Source organism: Apodemus sylvaticus, chromosome 18 (assembly GCF_947179515.1).
Source record: "Apodemus sylvaticus chromosome 18, mApoSyl1.1, whole genome shotgun sequence".
NCBI classification, from domain to species: domain Eukaryota; kingdom Metazoa; phylum Chordata; class Mammalia; order Rodentia; family Muridae; genus Apodemus; species Apodemus sylvaticus.
Genome location: NC_067489.1, coordinates 22661000 through 22685506, shown reverse-complemented (window position 1 = coordinate 22685506; position 24507 = coordinate 22661000). Strand labels below are relative to the sequence as shown.

Sequence of the window (24507 nt, the reverse complement as noted above, 5' to 3'; positions counted from 1 at the left end):
TTCAGTTTCAGAAGTCTGATACCCTCTTCCTGGCCTCCTCATGCATTAGACGTGTATATGATGCTCAGACATACAAACAGACAAAATATTCATACACATAGAATAAAATAATAAAAATTTAATTAAAAATCAACATGGAAATGATATCCAGGTGAAATATTGCACCTTTGAGGTCAGCATGTACTTCTCAGGGTGACTTCTTCTGAAACCAGATACTCATTTGATGCAAGCTGTTCTAGAGAGACAGAGATGTGCTCACACACTGTGTCTGCATTAGGAATGCTAAAGTTGCTTAGTTTTTAACTGAAGCATAAAAAAAGAGAGGACTTTGAACAAAGGTGCATTAAACAGAGAGAGCAGATAATCCCGCAGCGTGTTCTGATCTGAAAACCCATAGCGGTGCCAGGAAGAGATTAAAATGTCTTGGTACCACATCCGTGGGAACACAATGTGTATCCTGGGCCCGAGGAGCACCCAGGGATCTCCATCTGTCTTGGGCATGCTTCCTGAAAGGCTCTCATCAGTTCCGTCCCAAGGACAAGATGTGCCCCTTCCTACCATCACTCCCGTGACTCTGGGGACCCAACCACCCATAAGCCTTTCCTGTGACTGCCAGGACAGCCACACGAACAAGGCAACCTTGTGGACGGACACCCCGCACCATGTGACAGGTCTGTCACTCACTTATTTTAATAGAGTCATTGCTCTCTGGTTGTTTCGATGTCTCTGCAGATTCCCTGTTCTCTTTCTCCCTTTCTTCCTTATTTTTGTTTGTTTGTTTGTTTGTTTATTCAGCCAGTCTCTTCCCCTCTTCCTCCACCTCTTATTGTCTTTTCTTCTTCTTCTTCTTCTTCTTCTTCTTCTTCTTCTTCTTCTTCTTCTTCTTCTTCTTCTTCTTCTTCTTCTTCTTCTTCCTCTTCCTCCTTTTCCCATCCTCCTCCACCTTTTCTTTCTTCTTCTTCCTCCTCCTCTCCCCTCCTCCTTGCCCCCTTCTTCTTTTCTTCTTCAGTGCTGGGAATCAAAGATGATTTCAAACATACCAGTCAAGTGCGCTAATACTGAGCTCCACCTTCAGACCCACTTTTTCCTTTCAAACACTTTAGTGACAGTACCCGGAGCCTTTCTGCACTAACAGAAATAAAAGATCCCACAGTCCATCTTATCAGCCCAGGGAAGGAAATTTTCTGCCTCTCACCCGCTGTCTGCACCATTCCTCCTATTTCCCTTGACAAAGCCTCACTGAGAACGAAGACCTTCCCAGGAGGAGGAGCCGAGCCCCAAGGCACTGTGAAGTCCCAGACAACCTGTGAAGAACCTGGACATTTTACAAGATGGGCTCCTGCCCGCAGCTGGTTTCTCGGGCTGTTTGAAATTGTTGCTACTCTTTCTCCGCACCCTCTCCAACACCTGCTGTCTCCTGAATTTTTAATCTTAGCCATTCTGACTGGTGTAAGATGAAATCTTAGGGTTGTTTTGATTTGCATTTCCCTAATGACTAATGAAGTTGAGCATTTTTTAAGATGCTTCTCCACCATCCGAAGTTCTTCAGGTGAGAATTCTTTGTTTAACTCTGTACCCCATTTTTTAATAGGGTTGTTCGGTTTTCTGGAGTCTAACTTCTTGAGTTCTTTATATATATTGGATATTAGCCCTCTATCTGATGTAGGATTGGTGAAGATCTTTTCCCAATTTGTTGGTTGCCGATCTGTCCTCTTGATGGTGTCCTTTGCCTTATAGAAACTCTGTAACCTTATGAGGTCCCATTTGTCAATTCTTGCTCTTAGAGCATACGCTATTGGTGTTCTGTTCAGAAACTTTCTCCCTGTACCGATGTCCTCAAGGGTCTTCCCCAGTTTCTTTTCTATTAGCTTCAGAGTGTCTGGCTTTATGTGGAGGTCCTTGATCCATTTGGATTTGAGCTTAGTACAAGGAGACAAGGATGGATCAATTCACATTCTTCTGCATGCTGACCTCCAGTTGAACCAGCACCATTTGTTGAAAAGGCTATCTTTTTTCCATTGGATGTTTTCAGCCTCTTTGTCGAGGATCAAGTGGCCATAGGTGTGTGGGTTCATTTCTGGATCTTCAATCCTGTTCCATTGATCCTCCTGCCTGTCACTGTACCAATACCATGCAGTTTTTAACACTATTGCTCTGTAGTATTGCTTGAGGTCAGGGATACTGATTCCCCCAGATTTTCTTTTGTTGCTGAGAATAGTTTTAGCTATCCTGGGTTTTTTGTTGTTCCAGATGAATTTGATAATTGCTCTTTCTAACTCTGTGAAGAATTGAGTTGGGATTTTGATGGGTATTGCATTGAATCTGTATAGTGCTTTAGGCAAAATGGCCATTTTAACTATATTGATTCTACCGATCCATGAGCATGGGAGGTTTTCCCATTTTTTGAGGTCTTCTTCCATTTCCTTCTTCAGAGTCTTGAAGTTCTTGTCATACAGATCTTTCGCATGTTTGGTAAGAGTCACCCCAAGATATTGGTACAACCACTCTGGAAAGCAGTCTGGCGGTTCCTCCGAAAACTGGGCACCTCACTTCCAGAAGATCCTGCTATACCACTCCTGGGCATATACCCAGAGGATTCCCCACCATGTAATAAGGATACATGCTCTACTATGTTCATAGCAGCCCTATTTATAATTGCCAGATGCTGGAAAGAACCCAGGTATCCCTCAACAGAAGAGTGGATGCAAAAAATGTGGTATATCTACACAATGGAGTACTATTCAGCCATCAGAAACAATGAATTCATGAAATTCTTAGGCAAATGGATGGAGCTAGAGAACATCATACTAAGTGAGGTAACCCAGACTCAAAAGGTGAATCATGGTATGCACTCACTAATAAGTGGTTATTAACCTAGAAAACTGGAATACCCAAAACATAATCCACACATCAAATGAGATACAAGAAGAAAGCAGGAGTGGTCCCTGGTTCTGGAAAGACTCAGTGAAACAGTATTTGGCAAAACCAGAACGGGGAACTGGGAAGGGGTGGGTGGGAGGACAGGGGAAGAGAAGGGGGCTTACGGGACTTTCGGGGAGTGGGGGGGGGCTAGAAAAGGGGAAATCATTTGAAATGTAAATAAACTATATCGAATAAAAAAATAACAATAAAAAAAAAAGAAACTGTTGCTACAAAAATCCCAGTTCCAGCTTCATTAGGCTTTTAATTAATTTTTAATTTCCCACTCCAGGTGTGTCAGCATTGTGACCTCAGGGCTCCTCTGCTTGAGCAGTGAGGGTAAACAATAGGTAGTCAATACTTTGACACCCAAGAGAGATCCATTGTAAAGGTAATGCTCACAGCTTTCTTAGTCCTCGTAGAAAAGCATAGCCAAACACCTCTTTATTTTCCTATAGCTGCCAGTCAAGAAGAGAGTTAATGTTTGGCCCCGTTCTGTGGGCCCAGAAATTAACTCTTTGCTCCAACTAGTGTCTATTTATTGCTAGTGAATCTGGAGACAAACACTAAGCTAGGAAACAGGGAAGTCAGAATCTTCTAGTCATTAAAAAAGTTACATTCTAACAGTGGTCTGGGCTACTGAAAAATCAGAACTCAGTTCAAGACCAGCCTTTTGTAAGCTTTGCAAGACTTTTTTGCAAAAAGAAAAAACAAACAAACAAACAAAACTTAGCTTGTACTTATTAATATTTGCACTTGGGAGATGGAGCGGGAAGATTAGGGGTTCGAGACCTTTCCAGGCCAGCAGACAAGAAACAAGTTCGCTGCTGTCTTCGTGGGACTGGCGTTCTAGAGAGGGAGATATCAAAGGGTGTGTTGGGAGGATACAGAACTATGTGTTAGAAAGAGATTGAGTAGGGATGGAAAGATGGACAGATGTGAGCAGAAAAAAGACTTCCCAGTGTGCCGGGTAAAAAGCCATCACAGCCTGCTGAAGAGGACGGGCGGGTGAGGCGCAGAACCGTGCCGGAGGGTGAGACTCCTTCTGAAGGAAGGTGAATCGGACTTCAGGCAGTTTTCTTCCCCTCTCCTTCTTCCTCTTTCTCTCCCCCCTCCTCTTCCTCTTCCTTCCCCTTTCTTTTTATTCTGGTTTCTATTTTTTTTTTCGAGGCAGGGTCTTAACTATTTAGCTCTCACTGTCCTGAAACTTACTACGGAGACCAGAATAGCCTCGAACTCACTGAGATCCACCTGCCTTTGTTTCCTGAGTGCGGGGACTTAAAGGGGTGTCTTTTATTTACTTATTTATTTATTTATTTATTTATTTATTTGTCTTCCTCTTATGATTTGGAAAGGAGTTCATTCTTCGGTCAGCAGAGGCAAAGTGCACATTTAGCGAGTGAACACACTCCCTTATATTACAGATGAAGAAAGCAAGCTCAGAAAGGGTGTAATAACTTATCCAAGTCACCCAGCTAGTTGGGATGAACACGGTGACAGATGTAGCGCTCGCCAAGCTTCGGTTGGTTGCAGCCAAGGCGAGCGGGCGGGCGGGAGGTGGCTGCGGCCCCGCCCTGCCCTTGGCCCTTCCTCCCGCCGCCTCCCGCGAGGTCACCCGTGGGCTGGCTGTGATGGGCGGCTCGCACTCCCAGGATCGCGGCCCGGGGCTCGCGTGGGAGACGCCCCCGACACCCGTGGATGCCACCGCGTGAGTCTGCGCAGGGCGTGGGGCTTGGGGGACCCAGAACAGGAAGCGCGCCGGACAGGGTGGGGGTGCTCGCTGAGATCCGTCCGGGCCTGCGGGGTCCAGGGACCGGGATGTGGCGCTTGTGGCTCCCAAGAATTCCCTCTTGTTTGCGGCGAGTTTCATGATGACCTCAGAGAAGGGCAGCATTGTAGCTGCAGTAAGTGCTTTGTTCCGGGACAGCGACAGCTGGGGACACCAAGCACCGTTAAGAAGTCCGCGGGGGGACGCGGTGCAGGACTAGTAAAAGTTGGCTGTGCGTGGGGAGAGGGATCGTGTTGACAAAGAATTGTCGAAAAGTTCAAACTCTCTCTCTCTCTCCCCCCCTCTCTCTCTCCCTCTCTCCTTCTCTCTCTCTCTCTCTCTCTCTCTCTCTCTCTCTCTCTCTCTCTCTCTCTCTCTCTCTCTCTCTCTCTCTCTCTCTCTGTGTGTGTGTGTTGGCGCGCGCACGGGAGTGTACGCTGGAGTTGGCTCTTTATTCCCAGCAAACCTCAACCCAAGTTTGAGGGAGATAGGCGCTGTGATATGTCAAGACGCTGTGATATGTCAAGACGTTTCTTTCTTTCCTTAAAAAAACAAAACAAAACAATTCATCTTTTCAATGGAAAACAGCCTCCTGGTAGCCAAATGCTAAATACATTATTTTTACCTTCTACCATTTAAAAACCTTTATTATTTTTTATGATTATTTATTTGTGTCAGGGCGCACATGTGGAGGTCAGCTTGCTTTCCAGCAAGTGGGTTCCTGGAGTCGAACTCAGACCATCGGGCTTAGTATCAACTTTCTTTACCATGTGAACCAAGTGTCACCAGCTCTGGACCTCCTAAAATTTACACAGAATTACAAACCTAAATATAGTTTGAACAACTTGTTCATAGAAAGGATTCCCAGGGCATGTAAGATTTATAAGAAAGCTTCATAATTGCTTCGTGCTGTTTAACTTCTAACACTGAATTCATTTCTTGGATTGTTATTCTACCAGTAGGTAAAGTGAAACAGAGAAATCAAGTAATTTGTCCAAGGTCACCTAGCTAGAAAGTAGCAGACGCTGGGGTGTCTAACTTCAAAGCTCCTGTTGTAGCTACTTCCCCTCCCCCCAGGTGGGGAGGGAACCAATCAGATTTTTAGTTCACTTGACAGCTACCCACCTCACCCACTCCCTTTTTCTTTCCTTTTCCCTGAATAAGGAAGAAATCTGAATTGGCATTGCTTAATACAAAACTGTAAAATTGCTAAAGACTTCAGGTTGGCCTCAAACTCAGAAATCCGCCTGCCTCTGCCTCCCAAGTGCTGCGGTTAAAGGCATGCGCCACCCCAACCCAGCAGACCTAAGTTTTAAGAAAGAAACAGAAGCCTGGCGGTGGTGGCATACACCTTTAATCCCAGCACTCAGGAGACTGAGGCATGCGGATCTCTTGAGTTTGAGGTTAGCCTGGTCTACAGCGTGACAGGGTAGGGCTACACCGAGAAACCCTGTCTTCAAACAAACAAAAACCAAAAAGAAAGAAAAAATAGGGGCCTGGAGAGATGGCTCAGTTTGCAAATAGAGATGGCCTCTATTTGCAGAGGACCCGAGTACAATTCCCAACACCAACGTGGTGGTTCAGAAACATCCATAACTCCAGTTGCAGGGAATCTGACATCCTCTTCTGACTTCGTTGGACACCAGGCACAAATGTGGTATATATACATACATGCTGGAAAAACACTTATACTCATAAAATAAAAATAAATAACTCTGAGAGAGACAGAGACACAGACACACCGACACACACACACACACACACACACACACACACACACACAGAGAGAGAGAGAGAGAGAGAGAGAGAGAGAGAGAGAGAGAGAGAGAGAGAGAAACAGACACTGACACACACACACACATACACAGAGGCAGACAGACAGACAGGTGTGTCTGTAGGGGGTGGGAATAGCTGTGCGTTTAATTCCAGGGTCTACTTATTGACAGCTGGGGGACTTTTCTCTATTTCTTAGTGTCTCTGGGTCTCGATTTCATCACTAGTTCACCGAATGGTAGGAACAGGCTTCACAGGCTGTTCTGAGGTTGATAGATGATTGTGTGAATCACAACCATTTTTTAATCTGCGAACCGTTTTATCTGGAACATACAGTGTATTCTTTCCACCAAGGCTGAAAGCCGAATGCTGTTTGTGAATGGTGGCCGGGTTTGCTGGATAGTTTGGAAGTCAGTAGTGGACCTGTTTGCTGGCAGCATTTGGGGAAATAAAGGTGCATTCGAGTTCAGCTGCTGGGGTATAAGTCATCAATCGTTAAATTATCTAGTGTCTTGCTGTTCCCCTGGAAGGTCTTCATGTACCTTCTGTGTATGGCCGAACTTGCCTAAAATCGACCAATGCAAAAGGCAGCCATTCTTGGTCTTTGCTCAAGAGTACAGCCTCTCTTCACTTCGGTTAAGAAGAACATAGGAATATAAGTCAGTGGTAGAGGCTTGCAGAGGCTCTGGGCTTCCTTCTCGGGACTGGGATGTTCGGTCCCATCAGAGTACACAGGCTCTCCTTGGTGAGGCAGCCTTAGCAGGCACATAGGACTACCACTTAAAGACCCCTTAGAAGCCAGGCATGGTGGTGCACACCTTTAGTCCCAGCGCTTGGGAGGCAAGGACAAACCAATCTCTGTGAGTTCGAGGCCAGCCTGGTCTACAGAACAAATTCCAGGACAGCCAGGGCTACACAGAGAAACCCTGTCTCCAGAAGGAAAAAAAAAGAGAGAACTCATTAGAAAGATGAGATTTCAAAAGCAAAAAGTATTCTTTTTATCCAAGTGCACAGGCCATGAGTCTCTCCAGGGCTCCAAGAGCAAGAACTCATTGTTCTTACGGGTCCCTACAGACTTCCTGTCGGATATGTGGCTGCCCTGGATAACGCTGACCTCAAGGACATCTCCGTTAGCATGAAAGTCACATGACTAATGCCCTCAAAGGCGTTTTCTTGTGAGGGAGCAATTGTCTTTGAGAATGTTCACAGTTTCAGATAAAGCTTTTGCAAGATCACTCAGCTGAGAAATACTAAGAAGCAAAGGCGTGCATGGAAACAAATGTCTGTCTGGCTTAAGGTCAAATTCATCAGTGTTTAAAGTTTAGCCGCTGACCTTCTCTGAGCCCAGGGCTTAGGTAAAAAGCTAGAGACTGAAGAGATGGTTAAGAGGACTGACTGACTGTTCTTCTAGGGGCCTCGGGTCTGATTCCCAGGACCCACGCTGTTGCTCACAACTCTGACTCCAAGCTGAGAATCTGATACCCTCCTTTGACTTTCCAAAAGCATCAAGCATGCGCATAGTGCACAGGTGTGTGAACGGGCAAAAAAAAAAAAATAGAAAATAAAAAAATTTAGATTCGCAGGACATTGGTGGTCCATGCCTTTAATCCCCGTCCTCAGGAGGCAGAGGCAGGCAGATCTCTGAGTCCAGGACAACCAGGGTTATGCAGAGAAACCCTGTCTTGAAAAACAAAGTAAACAAACAAGCAAAAAAGCTGGAGGAATTTCATTCATTCATTCATTCATTCATTCATTCGTTCATTCATTCCTGGGAGCTTTGAGGACTGAAGAAGCACTGCTGTGGGGTCAGGCAGACCTAGATTGGGATTCCTGCATTGTGAACGCTTACTTTAGGACTCTTGGGAAAATGCCAGGGCTGGGATCACAGGTGTGCATGGCCAAGCCTGGTTTCAGGCAGAGCTGGGGATTGAACCCAAGGCCTCAGTTTACCACTCAGGTTCTCTCTCAACTGAGCAACATCACCAGCTTAGCCACCTCTTAATTTTTAATTCAGGTCATTTCCGGTCTTTTCAGGAAAGAACTACCAAGAAGATAGGCACCCCAGGGTGTGGGGAAGTTTGCTGCACAGTTTGAAACACTTCCCTCGCCCCCCCCTTCCATCCCCCCTTCCCAGGCTGATTGCTTTCGGCAATGTGTCTGTGGTCTTTCTAAAAACAATGAGAGGTTTGTGGGGTTAGGGGAAGGTTTTGGAGAATGTCATAAAATAGAACCAATGGTTTATAAATAATCACTTCGTTCTTATTTAGCGTGTCTGTCTGAAATATAAGATATACACCTGTTAAATTTCTGAACCAGTCTTTCCATTTGGGATTTAGTGAATAGTAGACTAGGTTAGTGACCAAGTGTGTGTGTGTGTGTGACCAAGTGTGTATGTGTGTGACTGAGTATGTGTGTGTATGTGTGACCAAGTGTGTGTGTGTGACCAAATATGTGTGTGTGACCAAGTGTGTGTGTGTGTGTGTATGTGTGACCAAGTATATATGTGTGTGACTGAGTATGTGTGTGTGATCAAGTGTGTGTGTGTGTGTGTATGTGTGTGTGTGACCAAGTGTGTGTGTATGTGTGTGTGTATGTGTGTGTGTGACCAAGTGTGTGTGTGTATGTGTGTGTGTGTGACCAAGTGTGTATGTGTGTGACTGAGTATGTGTGTGTGACCAAGTGTGTGTGTGTGTGTGTGTGTGTGTGAGACCAAGTGTGTATGTGTGTAACTGAGTATGTGTGTGTGTGACCAAGTGTGTGTGTGTATGTGTGTGTGTGACCAAGTATGTGTGTGTGTGACCAAGTGTGTGTATATGTGTGTGTGACCAAGTATGTGTGTGTGTGACTGTGTGTGTGACCAAGTGTGTGTGTGACCAAGTGTGTATGTGTGTGACTACTAAGTATGTGTGTGTGACCAAGTGTGTGTGTGTGTGTGTGTGTATGTGTGACCAAGTGTGTATGTGTGTGACTGAGTGTGTGTGTGTGACCAAGTGTGTGTGTGTGACCAAGTATGTGTGTGTGTGTATGTGTGTGTGTGTGAGAGAGAGAGAGAGAGAGAAAGAGAGAGAGAGAGATCAGGGGTGTATGTGACCAAGTGTCTGTGTGTGTGTGTGTTGAGTGGGGTTATCACTTCTGTGTGGAAACAGTCACAGTCACGCACTCTGTCAAGATAGCTACTGAGTAGGAGAGCATGCGCAACTTCCACAAACTCTTCTGATTGAGGCTGGCGTCCAGCAGTTCCTCATCTTCCCCTCATCCCACACCCTCTCCCAGTTGGCACATATTTCGGGATTAAACACAAGAACGAAGGAAAACAATAATAAAAAGGGCACAGCTGCTGGATTGTCAGAGTCTGAGCTGTTGAGATGCCAGAGCAGGCTGTACCATACAGAAAGTCATTTACCTGAGGTCAGAATGAACCATGAACCAGCCAGCACCGTAGTGGGTCTGCCTTCTGATGAAGCTCACCCTGGCTGTGGGGTGGGGGATGGGGATGGGGGATGGGGATGGGGGAGGGGTGATGCTTTATTTTATACATATATATATATGAGTACACTGTAGCTGTCTTCAGACACACCAGAAGAGAGCATCAGATCCCATTACAGATGGTTGTGAGCCACCATGTGGTTGCTGAGAATTGAACTCAGGACCTCTGGAAGAGCAGTGAGTGCTCTTAACCTCTGAGCCATCTCTCTCCAGCCCAGGTTCACGATTCTAATCATTTGTGTGTAGGTGTGTGGGTATGTGCTATTATGTGCACATGTGCAGTTTTACATTTGTAAGTATGTGATTCAGTAACACTAATAATGTGTACAATCATCGCCACTGTTAAGACCCTTTTCACAACCACAAACAGACTGCACTGGTTGAGTGATGGGTCCCATTCCGTGTCACCTAGCTCCAGGTAACCTTTGGCCTGCTTTTTGGTCTGTATCTGCCTATCCTAGGTCCCTCCTACAAATCGAATCATACAATATTCTTCTTGTGTCTGTGTGATGGTTTGTATATGCCCGGCCGGGGGAGAGGCGCTATTTGGAGATATGGCCTTGTTGGAGTAGGTGTGTCACTGTGGGTGTGGGCTTTAAGACCCTCATCCTAGCTGTCTGGAAGTCAATACTCTGTTAGCAGCCTTCAGATGAAGATGCAGAACTCTCAGCTCCTCCTGCACCATGTCTGCCTGGACGCTGCCATGCTCCTGCCTTGATGATAATGGACTGAACCTCTGAACCTGTAAGCCAGCCCCAATTAAATATTGTATTTTATAATACTTAAACTTGGTCATAGTGTCTGTTCACAGCAGTAAAACCCTAACTAAGACAGTCTGACTTATTTCACTTAGCATGATGTTTTCAGATCTGTTCATATTGTAGTATGTATCAAAATAAATAAACTGTGGCTCAGATGTGTGCACAAATATACTTTGTGTGTGTGTGTGTGTGAGAGAGAGAGAGAGAGAGAGAGAGAGATTCTTTTTCTTCATTCATTTGTGGGTCATGTGAATTGACTCCTCATTTTAATTATTGTGAATAATTCCGCTTTAAACATTCGAGCACGCGTGAGACTCTGCTCTAGGCTTTTGGGCTGTGTGCACAGGAATGCTAGAACTACTGGGTGATTCTGCTTACATTTTTTTTTGAGGTTTCCCAAGGCAGTCACAGCATTTTACATTGTCACCAACACGGCATGGCCATTCCAGGTTCTCTTTGCCCTTCTCCGTGGTTTTGTTTTGTTGTGGTGTTTTAGATTTTTGGTTTTTTTTTTTTTTTTTTAGACAGGGTTTCTCTGTATAGCCAGGGTTTCCTGGCTGTCCTGGAACTCACTCTGTAGACCAGGCTGGCCTCAAACTCAGAAATCCGCCTGTCTCTGCCTCCCAGAGTGCTGGGATTACAGGCGTGTACTACTACCGCCTGCTCTCCGTGCTTATAATTGTCTTTTTCATTCCTTTTTTGAATTATGTGAATACTTGCCTGCATGTGTGTATCTGCATGTGTGTGCCTGCATGTGTGTGTCTGCATGTGTGTGCCTGCATGTGTGTGTCTGCTTGCATGTGTGTGCCTGCATGTGTGTGTCTGCATGTGTGTGTCTGCATGTGTGTGTCTGCATGTGTGTGCAGTGCCTGCAGAGGTTGCCATATGCCTTGGAACTGGAGTTATGGATGGTTGTGAGCCATCGTGTTAGGTCTGGGAACTGAACCCCCGGTCCCCTACAAGAGCAGCAAATGTTCCTCACTATTGAAGCCATCTCTCCATGCCCCCCTCCCTTGTTAAAGATTATTTTCATTTCATGTATATGAGTATTTGCCTACATGTATATATGGCCCGTGTGCGTGCCTGAGGTCTGAGGAGCCCAGAGGAAGGTGTGAGATTCCCCTGGAAGGGGAGTTACAGGTGCTTGGTTGTGAGTCAGCATGTGAGTGCTGGGAATGGAACCTGAGTCCTCTGGAAGGACGGCAAAGGCCTTCAACTACCGAGCTGTGTGTAGTAGCCATTCTCATAGCTGTGAAGAAGTGCCAAATTTGATTTCTCTTCCCATTTCCAGATATATTCATTATCTTTTAAAAATATTTATTTATTATATTTAAGTACACTGTAGCTGTCTTCAGACACACAAGAAGAGGGCATCAGATCTCATTACAGGTGGTTGTGAGCCACCATGTGGTTGCTGGGATTTGAACTTAGGACCTTCAGAGAACAGTCAGTGTTCTTGCCCGCCGAGCCATCATCTCTCCAGCCCTGTATTCGTTACCTTGATAACCTGACAGAAGCAACTTACAGAGGATGGCTATATGGGCTCACAGTTTGATGTCACAGTCCATCCCGGCAGGGGGGAGGTAGTAACGAGGCATGAGGCAGCTGGTCTCGCTGCCTCTGCAGTCAGGAAGCAGGAGCAATGCCTGCTTTCGCTCAACTCAATTTCTCCTTCTCATTAAATCCAGCCCCGACCCCCACCCGTGGGAAGGTACCACTTAGGGTTGGTCATTCCACTCAACCTAATCTAAGTAAGGTCTCCCAGACAAGCCTAGAAATTTGTTTCCAGGTGCTTCTAAATTCCACCAAATTAATTACCAAGATTCCCCACCGCAGGGGCTGGAGAGCTGGCTCTGCACTTAAGGGCACTTTTTTTTCCTGCTGCCTTTTGTTTCAGCTTTGAGGGAAAGTATTAATTACCTGGCTGTCCTGGATCTCAGTTTGTAGACCAGGTTGGGCTTGAACCCGGAGATCTGCCTGCCTCTGCCTCTCAAGTGCTGGTATTAAAGGCATGAGCCACCATTTCCAAGCTATGGAGGAGAGGTATTTCTTTTCTTTTCTTTTCTTTTCTTTTCTTTTCTTTTCTTTTCTTTTCTTTTCTTTCTTTCTTTCTTTCTTTTTTTTTTAAGATTTATTTATTATATGTAAGTACACTGTAGCTGCCTTCATAGACCAGAAGAGGGCAGCAGGTCTTTTTATGGATGGTTGTGAGGCACCATGTGGGTGCAGGGATTTGAACTCAGGGCTTCGGAAGAGCAGTCCGTCCTCTTACCTGCTGAGCCATCTCTGCAGCCCAGGAGAGGTATCCTTAAGTCATCTTTCCCTTACCTTACAGAGAAGCTGATAGAAGAGCTTTTGTATTCCACATGGTGTCTCTGCTTCTGACAACATGTTGTGTTTAGTGGTACATTTGTTACACCAATGAGTCAATATTGATACCATAATATTAACCAAAACCCATATTTTATTCAGACTTCTGTAGTTTTTACTATTTGAAATATATCACATTATAAATTCAGTAGTCAGCCAGGCGGTGGTGGCGCACGCCTGTAATCCCAGCATTCTGGGAGGCAGAGGCAGGCAGATTTCTGAGTTTGAGTCCAGCCTGGTCTACAGAGTGAGTTCCAGGACAGCCAGGGCTACACAGAGAAACCCTGTCTCAAAAAAAAAAAAAAAAAAAAAAAAACCAAATCCAAAAAGCCAAAAAATAAGAAAAATAATAAAAAATAAATTCGGTAGTCATGATCTGTCTATCTATCTATCTATCTATCTATCTACCTATATCTATCTATCTATCTATCTATCTATCTATCTATCTATCTATGTTAGACATGGTCTCACTATGTCTAATGAGCCACGGATGGCCTGGAACTCACTATGTTGACCAAGCTAACCTCAAACTCATAAATATCCACCTGTCTAGGGAGTTCTGGGATCAAAGTTGTGTGCCACTACTTGCAGGTGTGATATTTTTTAACTTAAATCACCCTGTGATGTTATTCTTTATTGCTCCTTCTGTAGCTTTATGCTCTTTGTTATAGGATAAGATAGCTTGCTTTTTCTTACCAGTTGTCTTTTGGCTTCTTCTTATTTATAACAAACCACTTATTCTGAGATTCTAGAATCACCACTGTGAAATAAGACCCTAACAATCGAGAGAGAGAGAGAGAGAGAGAGAGAGAGAGAGAGAGAGAGAAGGCAGACAGGGAAGACAGACAGACAGGAAGGAAGGAAAAAGAGGAAGGAAGGCAGGAAGGAAGGAAGAAAGAAAGAAATGGGCAAGAGGATGAGGAATTCAAGGTCATTTATTGGTTTGAATAAAACCACCTTCCTACTTCCTGTCTATCTAGATGTAAAAGTTTCAGCTCCTTCTCTAACACCATGTCTGTCTGTCTGCTGCCTTTCTTCCCAACATGATCATCTACTAAACCTCTGAAACTGTAAGACACCCCCAATTAAATGTCTTCTTTTATAAGAGTTACTGTTGTTATGGTGTCTCTTCATAGCAATAGAAACCCTAAGACAGAAGTTGGTACTAGGGACTCAGATATTGTTGTGACAGGCCTGACGGTGCTTTTGGTTGGAGGAATGTGAACGTTGAGACTTTGGATTACAAAAGCGTTAAACACTTTAAGTGGGGTGCTTAATGGACCATATTAGCAGGAACTTGGAAGGCAGTGGTGCTTAGGGTGATTTGAACTGTGGTGGCCTGGCTCAAGAGGTTTCAGAGGAGAAAAATGTTAATATGTGGCCTAGAGATTGTTCTTGAGATATTTTGTTGAAGAACATGGTTGATTTCTGCCCTTGTCCCCCAAAAAAGAAACATCTGTCTGAGGGTAAATCAAAGACTTTTAGATGAATTGCATTGGCAGAGAGAATTTCAAAACAGCCCAGTGTTGACTCTGTCTTGTGGTCATTATTGGTCACTCTTATGAAGATCTATAATGGAAAGGAGCAGACTGAGCAAGAAAAAATACAAAATGTACAACTCAAGGAGAAAGGGGACACCAGGAAGTGGAATGTGGTTAAGTCCTGTGTCCAAGGAGAAAAACACATTAAAGAAAATCCTGATATTAAATGAAATAAGAGGAATGGTAACCTCAAGGCAAGACCTCACCCAGCCAAGCTTCCAACTTGTGAAAAAGAATTGAAAAGTGGCAGTGCTTGCCTTTAATCCAGAACTGTGCAGACAGAGGTGGAGAGATCTCTGAATTCGAGCCTAGCCTGGTCCGCAGAGCAAGGCTCTGGTCATCCAAGCTTAGGCAGTGAATAGTGTTTTGAAAACAGAAAGCTATTGAAGATGTAGTTGATGAGGGCAGCCATGTTCCAGCCCCAGCAAGCAGCAGAACATGGCAGCTTCTGCCATGTGGTTCTGACTTTAGAGTCAAGGATAGAAAAGGTCGTGGAATCTCCCTCAGCGACTAAAGAAAGCCGCTGAGGCCAGGGGTGTGGAAGGGTGTTTCTGAGTGGACGCCTAGAGAAACCATTGTGTGAAGGAAGCTCTAAAGGTGAAGTCTGAATTGTCTTGGAGACCCCAAGATGTTGGAGATGCCAGAGCCATGGGGTACCCACAGAGGAACTGCCAACAGAGAGTGGAAACAGCCCAAGAGAAACAAGTTTGTTGCAGTCAGCAGAGCTGAAAGGAGCTGGAGATCTAAGGAACGCTTTGACATCAGACATGGAGATGAAGAGGTTGGAGTTTGCCCAGCTGGTTTTCAGTCCTGCTTTTGTTTAGTATTTTCTCTCTGGGCTCCCTTTCCTCCCCTTTGGAACAGTAATGTATATCCCAGGCCATTGTATGCTGGAAGTATGTGATCTGCTTTTTCATTTTGATTTGACAGTGGATTGCAGTTAAGAGATTGCATGAGAAACATTAGACTTTTTAAACATGTATGAAACTATTATAGACGATGGGAACTTTTGGACTAGTTGGACGAAATGCATTTTGCATTATGATGTAGCTACAAGCTTATGGGAACCAGGGAGTGGAGTGTGGTGGTTTGAATAAATATGGCCCCCATAGGTTCTTAGGGAGTGGCACTATTAGGAGGTGTGGCCCTGTTGGAGTAGGTGTGGCTTTGATAAAGAAGGCGTGTCACTAGGAGGTGTGTACAGAGGGGTCTCAGAAACTCAAGCCAGTTAGTTCACGTCCTGTGGCCTGCCGATCAGGGTGTAGAAATTGCAGCTTCTTCTCCAGCACCACGTCTGCCTACAATGCCGCCATGACTCCCAACTTGACAATAAAGGACTAAACCTGTGGAACTGTAAGCCAGGACCAATTAAATGTTTTCCTTTAGAGAGCTGCCACGGTCAGGGTGTCTCTTCACAGCAATAGAAATCCTAACTAAAACAGTCTTCTTTAGCTCCATATCAAGATTTTGGTTAGTCTGGGCTTCATGAAATTACTTCTATGTATATAATAGAAAACAAATCAGTTGCTCTAGTTTAGTATTTAAGTGTTGAATGGTCCTTTCTCCTCTCTCCTCTCTCCCTCTCCCTCCCTCTCTTGACAGGACTTGCTACACAGCTCAGGTTAGGTTTGAACTCTGAATCTTCTTGCATCTGTTTCCCATATGCTACCAATCACAGGTGTATGCTATCATATCTATCCAATAATACCACTTAAAGTTCATTAATATAGTCTGTCTTTTCCTTCTGTTTTCCCTCTCGATGGCAGTTTTTGTTTTTGTTTTCTTTTCTCATAAACTGAGGATGAGAATTTATAACTGAAGGCGTAGCAAATGTTAATTGGCTGCTCATTTAGGGTTAAGCACTCTGAATATGTTACTTGCAAGGTATTTGAACGCACCTGGGAAAGCCTTTCTAAATATGCAGTCTGAATGTCCCTCCGTACTTACTATTGAGGGCTAGGAGTGAGGCAGAGGAGGGGGCCTTGAGGACGGGAGAGGGCGTGGTACCTAAAAGAGAGGTACATTCACAGTAGGACCTTTCTTGTGCATATGATCACAGCTGAATCCATCCTAAAGATGTCACTTCCCCTGCCACACAGCAACAGCCTTCTGCTGCCCTCTGCTCAGTCGTGGCCTTGGTTGCTTTCTGCTTTTTCATAGCGTGGATGAGAGGTGCCAGCAGGTTCCCATAAGGAACAGCAAACAGTGTGTCACAAAGCCCTCCCGTCACCCTCTGCTCTTTGGCACATGAAGACTTGGCAACCTTTGAGACTTCTACCAGTGGGAGTCCTACATTTGACACTTACTTCTTCTCAGGAAGTCTTGCTTGTAAGGAGTACCATGTTTAGAGGTGTCTTCGGTTTATATATAGTTCAGTTTCCTCTTGATCGTTCTCATGATAGTTCTTCGGCAAGTGCCACCAGTAACAACTGCAGGCGAAGAAATTATGAGTAGCTTGCTTAAACTCGGGAGTTGTCTTCCTCTGTGTTCTGTTGCCATAACACTGTATTTGAGACTGGTTAATTTGCAGCAGGCTCACAGTTCTGAAGAGTGGGAAATTTAGGGTTAAGCTGTGTCTGGTCATGCCCTTCTTAGGCATTCTGCAGAGTCCCAGAGTGTACAGGAAAGCTGACATCACATGGCGCAAGGAGTGTGTGTAAGAGATAGAGCCAACCAGCTCTGGTAGTAGGGTCGTTCCCAAGAGACTCATCAGTCCATCGATCCAGGTGACTCTGGTTGTCCTGGATCTTGGACATCCTCATGACCCAATCAGACAGCCCATCACCCCCACCGTCATGGCGGAGATCAAATGTCAACACCTGCTCTTGTGGGAACAGTCAAAGCATGGCAGGGACGTTTCTGGGAAACTCTTGAGTTGTGTCTATTCTTTCTTCTCCCTCTCCTTCTTTCTCTCCCTCTCTCTTTCTTTCTCTCTTTCTCTCTTCCTCTCTTTCTTGTTTGGTTTTTTGTTTCAAGACAGGGTAGCCCTGGCTGTTCTGGAATTAGCTCTGTAGATCAGGCTGGCCTTGAACTCACAGAGATTCTGCCTCTGCCTTCTGAGTGCTAGGATTAAAGGCATTCATCACCAGCTCCAGGCTGTGTCTGTTTTCTGAATGCAAGATAGTCTCATTTCTGAGAAGCCTCGTACATCAATCTTCCCACTGTGCATTCCTGGAAAATTCTGATGGTGCCCAGCACCAGCTGGGGGGTGCCTCCCAGGACTCCGGCAAAGGAGCTGTCATTTATAGCAATAGCTCTGAGGACTTATTTGGGTTAAAATTTTCTTTATACTCTGTGTATTAGTTAGGGTATTACTGCTGTAAACAGACACCATGACCAAGGCAAGTCTTATAAAAGGCAACATTTAATTGGGGCTGGCTTACAGATTCGGGGGTGGGGTGGGGAGGAGGGTCAGTCCATTATCATCAAGGCGGGAACATAGCAGCAGCATCCAGGCAGGTATGGTGCAGGAGGAGCTGAAGAGTTCTACATCTTCATCCGAAGGCTGCTTGTAGAAGACTGATTTCCAAGCAACTAGGGGGAGGGTTTTAAGCCCACACCCACAGTGACACACCTACTCCAACAAGGCCATACCTACTCCAACAAGGCCACATCTACTCCAACAAGGCCACACCTCCTAATAGGGCCAAGCGTATACAAACCATCACACTTTGATCATATCCTTACAGACATTTCCACGTGAACACATGCATACACAGTATATAAAGGTGTCAGAGATCCAGAGACAGTATCTCATGTAATCTTTTTTGTGGGCCTGTGAAGCAAATAAATTTGTCTCCATTTTACATATAAAGAAACTAAGAAAAAAGGGGGGGGGCTGGAGAGATGGCTCAGCAGTTAAGAGTACCGACTTAATAAGAAGGTCCTGAGTTCAAATCCCAGTAACCACATGGTGACTCACAACCATCCACAATGAGATCTGGTGCCCTCTTCTGGAGTGTCTGAAGACAGCTACAGTGTACTTATATATAATAAATAAATAAATCTTAAAAAAAAAAAAAAAGAAACTAAGGCTTGGAAAAATTTACATACAAGGTCACAGAGTCATAAATGGGAAGCGGGGATTCAGGTGTGGAGAACCAGGTGTCTGTACTGGTGTCTCATTAGCCGGCTGAGGCTCTGTGTGTCTCCTGGGATGCTTTTCCCCTTCAGCTGACACAGTGTCAGGAAAGGAAGTGTCTGACCCAACTCTGTCCAGCCTGTTCTACAGATAACTACCACAGTGGATTACATCACACACAAAGAATGCGCTTGTGGGTTTCTTTGCAAAAGAAGTGTTTGTGTGTGTGTGTGTGTGTGTGTATCTTGCTTTTCTAATGAGCGCAAAATGTTATATTTCTAGAACTACATCAAAACTGTTCTTAACTAGAGGTTTGGGAAAACCATGTGAGAGAAGTTTAGACGAGATAGGAGAGTAGGAAACTGTGGAGATGATTGGGTTGTCTTTTTAAGGGTAGATGTCTTATCTAATTGACCACAGAAGGCTTTCTTTTCTTTTCTTTTCTTTTCTTTTCTTTTTCCTCTTTCTTTCTCTCTTTCTTTTTTTGGAGACAGAGTCTGGCTACATACCTCTGACTGTTCTGAAACTTACTCTGTAGAGCAGGCTGGCCTCAAATTCACAGAGATCTACCTGCCTCTGCTTCCCAAATCCTGGAACTAAAGGCATACAACCTTCTTTTGACCGGATTCAAGAATTTATGTAGGGCCTGGAGAGATGGTTCAGCGATTAAGAGCACTGATTGTTCTTCCAGAGGTTCTGAGTTCAATTCCCAGCAACCACATGTTGGCTCAGAAGCATCTGTAATGGGATCCAATGCCTTCTTCTGGGGTCTGAAGACAGCTACAGTGTACTCATATATATAAAATGAATAGATCTTTAAAAAGAAAGTTCTCCAAAAGGACTACAAAAATAGCATCTTTTTTTTTTTTTTTAAAGAATTTATGTAAACTGGTCGTGTTAGCACAAGTCTTTAATCCAGCACCAGGGAACCAGAGGCGGCTGGATCTCTGTGACTTTGAGGCCAGCCTGGTTTACACAAAAAATTCGAAGCCAGCCATGATACGCACATCCAGAATGCACGCAGCGTGCACGCACGCACGCACGCACGCACGCACCGACACACGCACGCACGCATGCGCACAAGGTAGGGATGGCAGTGCTGTGGGGAAGGAGAGGAAGAGGGACCTCATGCTGCAAAAGAATAACAACAAAAAATAATTTACATAGCACATCCAGGCTTCAGGTTGGATACCTAGCAACACACCATCACCAAAACAAACACATAATTTTCCCCCCTCAAGTTGTAGTCCTTCACATGCGAAGCCATGTGTATTGGCCTCTGTCTCTGTAACAAAAAATACTTGAGACAATCCATCTATAAAGAGAAAAGGTCTCTTCTCACAGTTTTGGAGGTTCTAACCCTTAGCTTTGGGCTGGTAGAAAGGCGTCGCATCCTGGTGCCAGCGTGTGGCAGAGAGGAAAAAAACTGGAATTTACGAATCTGAAATGGCGTTCCACAACCTCCCACCAAGCCCACCCAGAAAAGCTTCTGGCACTTTCCAGGGGTGTCTTCTCGTTGGTCAAGCCTGCAGCCCACTGACCTTCTAGGGGACACTCGGCATCCAAAGTCAGTACTAGAACCTAGTAAGTGCCCAGTGGCCCGTAGGATAACACAGGGGAACCTTAAAGTCCTAATTATCAGGGGCCACATTTACAAGTCGATACCCGAAAAGGAAGCTGGCGTGTTCTCTCGAGGACAAAATTAGAACTAGGAGACGCGCCCACATTTTGGGAACATATAGCAGTAATAGGGAAGAGAGACAGAGTGAGCATGTCTGTGGTCTGTAAGACTGTGTGCTATGCTATCCGGCACTGGTCCCTCATTCGGTCCCCCTTACCTCTTGCCAGAGCAGGCGTTGTTCTTCAGTCCTGCCACCAGGGGGAACCAAACACCAACCACCGTCTCCCCCACCGCCCCTCCCGTTTCTGGGAGTTGGAAATCTTTGTGTTCCTCATGACTTGTTGACTTGTTCATTGGTATCCTTCCACTGCCTGGAGTGCAGTGTAAACGCCTTTGTTAGGTGCGGAAGGGATTTATAGAGGCTTTGTGTGTGTGTGTGAGTGTGTGTGTGTGTGTGTGTGTGTGTGTAGAAATGCAGGTTTAAAGACAGTCCCTGAAAAACTGTATGATAGTGTAGCAGAATTTGTGGGTGCCCTCTGTGATTTCTACAGAGCTTATGAAAGTTTTATTCACAGAAGCAGGGAGACTGCTACCTCCCCATTAGGGGGGTAACCATTCTCCACCAAGAAAGATGAGTGGGTTCCCAGAGTCCCAGGTACCCTGTTTAAGAAGGACGATTGCTTTAGCCCTTGAATTTATAGCCAGCATGAGCACTATACTAAGACCCCATTTAGAAGGAGGGAGGGAGGGAGGGAGGGAGGGAGGGAGGGAGGGAGGGAGGAAGATAGATTGACTTTCAGGTCTATAACATCCACTTGACTGGCTCTTCCAACATTTTTTGAATACATTTTTAGTTTCTCCTTATGTTTTTCTTTTGGCCTAGTTTATAGTTCGTTTTTTTGTTGTTGTTGTTGTTGTTTTTTGTTTTTTGTTTTTGCTTTTGTTTTTTTCGAGACAGGGTTTTTCTGTGTAGCCCTGGCTGTCCTGGAACTCACTCTGTAAACCAGGCTGGCCTCAAAATCCACCTGCCTCTGCCTCCCAAGTGTTAGGATTAAAGGCATGCACCACCACTGCCCCACTGTTCATTTTGTTTTAAAGTAAATATTGTTTTCGTATCCTTAATAAACTGTCTCCTTTGAGTCCATACTCCTACACCAGGACCAGTGTGCTTGATGCTTGAGGAGTGTGTGCATTCACGGTGAGTGTGTGAGTGGTATTTGGGGTTTGACTTTGTGGGGCCATTTGGACATTTATTCGCATGGGAGATTGTATATATGTGTGTGTATATATATATATATATATATATATATATATACACACAAACATACACATACATATATGACTGTATGGGAGAGGTGTGTGTATGTGTGACTGTATGTAATTGTGGTGTGTATATGTGAGACTGTATGTGGAGTTGTGTGTAGTGAATTTAAGATATATTGTATATCTGTGATTCTATAATACTATGTGAGGGGGAAGTGTGTGTGTGTGTGTGTCTGCCTGTCTCTCTTTTCTCTTCTGTGTGTATGTGTGTGTTTGTGTATCTGTGTGTGTTTACAAGCCTTATACTTCCAGCCGGACTCTCCCCATAAATCTTCCAAAAAGCAGTAACAATCTGACACATAGAGAGATCTGAAAACTGTGCCTCCCCCTCAAGCAGCAGAGCCCTCTTGTGGTTATCTTGTTTCTGTAAGAATACTCTAGATGACAATTTCCAAGCCACGATTTCTCAAGGACTTTACAGTCTGGGAGGGATTGTTTGGAAGTCCCTGCCTTCGGGGGCGAAAGCTTTGCAGTCATCTGAAGGTCCTTGCTGGGTAAGATTTCAGCTCTCATTTTTTCCTTCACCGGCTGCCCTGTTGCCTCTACCGGAAACGCCCTCCTTCCTTCCTCCCTCTCAGCTAGTGTCCCCCCCATTGGCACACCGCCCCCCCCCATGGAAGCTGAATCTCGCTGCTTCCTTTTTTGGTCATAACTGAGTTTCTTCCACTTTCAGTGCCGTGTGTTATGTAAAATGAGTCAGTCGTTTGCACTCCGCTGTCAACCTCAGAACAAATAAGCAGCCCCCTTGGGGTGTCCTGTCCACCCAAAAACCGCTTGATGGGAGGTTCTGAATGGCTGACTCGAGTGTGAGCACAGATGACAAAAATCAGCATTTTAATGGGAGCAGAGAAAAACTCCAACAAGGAAGAAAGAATTTGGGAAATTCTTTCGGTTTGGTCCTGGTATTGGTAGGCAGGAGTGAATTCTGGGAATCACAGAGGTAGCATTTGGCCTCACAGATGTACCAGGAGCTGTGGAATGAGGCCGGGGAATGGTTCACACCATCTGTGTACGTATTCCTGGCACCACCAAGCTGGGAAATGTCCCTACCAGGGCTTGTCATAGAGGTTTAACCCAGCATCTCAAATAGAGGATGAAATAGATGCAGAGGCCAGGGACTAATGAAAATGTCCCATGTGTTCACTAATTCAGCGCAGAGTCAGGTTTCGCGTATAAAGCCCTAAAACTCAGCTGGGATCCCCGCTGGGTACGCTGCTTCTATCTCAAAGAGGCCTTTTCTCCTGTGAGGGCGTGGGTGGGTAGCCTTGAGCACATCTCCCATGCTGGACATGCTGACTTCAGTCTGGAATCCTGCCCTGGATTTGATCTACTAAACAGGTTCTGATAAACATAGTTGAAATATTGAAGGCTGTCAAGGCACAGCAGTTGGGTTAGATGTGGGTCCTGTATGCTTGCTGGGTCAAATATTATTTGGGGGCAAGAGAAAAGAGAGATGGGGTGGGAGAGAATTTTGAGTCAGCTTTGAGTCATTTTCACACCCTAGAAAGCTGGAGCTGGACCCAGGACCGGGAAGCAAAGGCCTCGGAGTTCCAGAGAGAATGGTGGATTGTGGGTGGAGAAGATGATGTTCGAGAAGACAAAACCAGAGATGCCGCTCACAGCTGTGACCTGTCTGCTGAGCCTCTGGGGTGTGTGAGGCTACGGGCTTGAGAGTTTTACTGAGAGGGAGGTAGCCAGTGGTGTGCAGTCCGTATGTAGACAGGCCGGGCACAAAGTAGTGGACTTAGTGTGCTGAAAGCTTCCGTCTCTCGTGTGCATGCTGAAGACAAGTGACCTGCTGAGAGAGCACAGCTGCACAGATGGTGCCGGGACAGTGACAACCACGTGTCAAAGAATGAAAGCACATCTATAGCTCTCATCCCGAACAAAAATAAACTCAAGAGGTGCCAGAAGCCTTCATGTACGAGAAAGGCTAAACTACCTGAAGAAGACATAGTCTCCCAACTCCTCAGGGTATGCAAGGACTTTCTGAAAGGAAGACTCCTCCAGTCCCACAGGAAACAATCCATAGAATCGGCAAATGAAATACATGAATGTAGCCGGGCGGTGGTGGTGCACGCCTGTAATCCCAGCACTCTGGGAGGCAGAGGCAGGCAGACTTCTGAGTTTGAGGCCAGCCTGGTCTACAGAGTGAGCTCCAGGACAGCCAGGGCTACACAGAGAAACCCTGTCTCGAAAAAACCAAATCCAAAAAGAAAAAAAAAAGAAAAAAGAAATACATGAATGTAAAGGCTCTTTGTCTTAGTTAGGGTTTTACTGCTGTGAACAGACACCAATGACCAAGGCAACTCTTATAAATACAATATTTAATTGGGGCTGGCTTACAGGCTCAGAGGTTCAGTCCATTACTATCAAGGTGGGAACATGACAGCATCCAGGCAGGCATGGTGCAGGAGGAGCTGAGAGTTCTACATCTTCATCTGAAGGCTGCTAGCAGAATACTGGCTTCCAGGCAGCTAGGATGAGGGTCTTAGAGCCACAGTGACACACCCACTCCAACAAAGCCACATGTACTCCAACAAGGCCACACCTACTCCGACAAGGCCACACCCACTCCAACAAGGCCACACCCACTCCAATAGGGCCACACCTTCTAATAGTGCTACTCCCTGGGCTGAGCATATACAAACCATCACAGTTATTGAAACATACTTTTAAGTCCCATGTAGTGGTGCGTACCTATAATCCCAGCACTTAGGAAAGGGTGGCAGGAAGATGGTGACTTTGAGGCTAGCCTGAGCTACATGGTCTCAAAAAAAAAACAAAGGACTGGGAATGTAGCTAAGAGTGTTTACCTAGTATGCACAAGGTCCTGTGTTTGCTCTTCAGTACTGAGGGAGGGA

General features: G+C 45.3%; 1 protein-coding gene across 3 annotated transcripts in view; it reads left to right on the top strand.

Moving 5' to 3' along the window:
- Positions 1-618: 618 nt before the first annotated feature.
- Tacc1 (transforming acidic coiled-coil containing protein 1) overlaps positions 619-24507 on the top strand; it is an 84064-nt gene continuing 60175 nt past the window's right edge. The window contains exon 1 of one of the 3 annotated variants that reach the window (XM_052162421.1): positions 619-671. Coding sequence is in view for 2 of the 3 variants with exons in the window: in XM_052162419.1 (XP_052018379.1) it covers positions 4551-4627 (77 nt within the window). In the remaining variant the exon portion in view is untranslated. Of the gene's footprint in view, positions 672-4476; positions 4628-24507 lie in introns of those variants that run through there. The other 2 variants (XM_052162419.1, XM_052162422.1) reach the window with 2 other exon arrangements.